This window comes from Aplysia californica, unplaced genomic scaffold (assembly GCF_000002075.1).
Source record: "Aplysia californica isolate F4 #8 unplaced genomic scaffold, AplCal3.0 scaffold00097, whole genome shotgun sequence".
In the NCBI taxonomy this organism is placed as follows: Eukaryota; Metazoa; Mollusca; class Gastropoda; order Aplysiida; family Aplysiidae; genus Aplysia; species Aplysia californica.
In genome coordinates this window covers 815,956-818,170 of record NW_004797367.1, presented here as the reverse complement: position 1 = coordinate 818,170, position 2,215 = coordinate 815,956, and the positions used below count along the sequence as shown (strand labels likewise).

At 42.2% G+C, this 2,215-nt stretch overlaps 1 protein-coding gene across 1 annotated transcript in view; it reads right to left on the bottom strand.

The window, feature by feature from the left end:
• LOC101855633 (tolloid-like protein 1) overlaps positions 1 to 2,215 on the bottom strand; it is a gene marked incomplete in the record, with an annotated part of 127,460 nt that overhangs the window by 12,363 nt on the left and 112,882 nt on the right. The window contains 2 exon segments of the mRNA XM_013080728.2: positions 934 to 1,056; positions 1,746 to 1,941. Coding sequence (XP_012936182.1) covers positions 934 to 1,056; positions 1,746 to 1,941 — 319 coding nt within the window.

The following is a 2,215-nucleotide window of genomic DNA, read 5'->3' as shown; positions in this document are numbered from 1 at the left end:
AAAAAAAAAAAAAAAAAAAATAATTTTTTTTTAAAAATGTCCACAAACCCCGATGCTAGGAAAGTAAGTCAACAGGACAGTTTAAACAATACCAAGTGGACGGTCAGATGGGGTTACTGGTAGCTCCTACATCTTTTCTTTCATTTGGTATGAGTTTTCCTTCTGTTGTTTCCGTCTGTCTTAGTTATTCTATTGCATCACCTACTGATAGACATTGTGTCGATCCGCTTCTCTTTATGTGTTGATTTAGTTGAAGTTCTACTGCGGTGTTTCTAGTTTAGATGACGGTCTACCACTGGCCCAGCTTGATTACTAACTTGGATGGGGGTCTGTCGTGATATTTCTGGTTTATATTATACAGACTTGAGACTTCTGTCATTGACTATTTAAAAATGTTTTGGTGGCTGTAGTTTGTTTGAGAGGGAGAGAGAGAGAGAGAGAGAGAGAGAGAGAGAGAGAGAGAGAGAGAGAGAGAGAGAGAGAGAGAGAGAGAGAGACAGAGAGAGAGACAGAGAGAGAGAGAGGGGGGGGGGAGATGGGCAGGCAGGGAGACAGGAACACACACACACACACACGACAGACAGATAGACTGAGAGAGAGAGAGAGAGAGAGAGAGATAGATAGATAGATAGATAGAGAGAGAGAGAGAGAGAGACAGATAGAAAGACAGAGAGAGTGACACAGAGAGAGAGACAGAGATAGCGAGACAGAGAGAATGAGAGAGAGAGAGAGAGAGAGAGAGAGAGAGAGAGAGAGAGAGAGAGAGAGAATGAGAGAGAGAAGAGAGAAGAGAAGAGAAGAGAAGACAAGACCAGGGACTACAACAAATAAACACCAAAAATGAAATAAATCCATCCTGAAGTTCACCAAAGACAGTAAAACACCCCCCAACCGCCCATCTCCCCATTTTTGTCCCCTCTTGGGACCACTGACCTTCACACCTCTTGCCGTCAGAGTGCAGCTCGTAGCCGATCCTACAGGAGCAGCGGTAACTGCCCAGGGTGTTGACACACACGTGATCACAGCCATGCTCCTCCTTCTCACACTCGTTGTACTCTGAGGAGGACACAACAGAATGATGGGGTCTCTGGAAAAACTCTTCATAATATCAATATTTCGGGATCGTTACGTTCTGAAGGGAAAAAATGGTGGGGTGAGGTGGTGGGCCAGGGGGCATGGAGAGAGATGGAGAGAGGGAGGGAAACAGAGGGAGAGATAGATAGATAGATAGACAGATAGATAGACAGATAGATAGACAGATAGACCAGAGAGAGAGAGAGAGAGAGAGCGAGAGAGAGAGAGAGAGAGAGAGAGAGAGAGAGAGAGAGGGAGAGAAAGAGAGAGAAAATAGAAACAGAGAGACAAAGAGAGATTATCGTATCATCCAATTTCAAAAGAAATGTAATAATTCTATCAAATATAATGCAAAACTAATAATTTCCCCCCAAAAAAACCTTGTACTCAATGATGACAACTGTAATCAAGGACATAGTCATAATGCAATTGCGAATAAGTTTATGCAAATTACAAATGCTTAAGTTTTACAAAACAATATCAGAACCAGAACAATCCCCAAACAATTTGTTTTTAAATCATCAAAAACCCAACAAAACAAAACAAAACAAAAAAATTAAAAAGAAACTCATTTGTTCAATTATTTGAACATTCAAGAGAACATTAAGATGTTCAGCCCCATGTACGCTTGGGCTTATAGAACGTCGACAGGAACTCGTGGCTAGCCTAACCTTTGACAAAAGTGGCAGAAAATCCCGCCTTCTGCACGGAGCCGTCACTGACAAACTTGACGTAGAGGTGCCTTCCGGTGGACTTGATGTCCTCTGGGATCTTGTAGCCGCAGTAGTTGCCGATGAGGGGAGACATTTCAGAGGGGCCATCACGGACTTCAAGATAGTCGTAGACACAGTCGTCGTGGTTCTCAATCTGAGTAAAGGGAAACAAATGCGGAAAATAAAATGAATGAATAGATTTGAAAGAGTTATTTCCCATTCACCTCAATGATGCGATGGCATTATTACTTTAACTTTAAGTTGATATTACCAACTGAGGATTGAGTTTTACTCCTCTCTCCCCCGCCTCTCCCATCCTCCTACACATACATAAATATACATATTCACAATCACTTACACATATTATATATATATACAGGAACACCCTACACATCCTCTCTCTCTCTCTCTCTCTCTCTCTCTCTCTC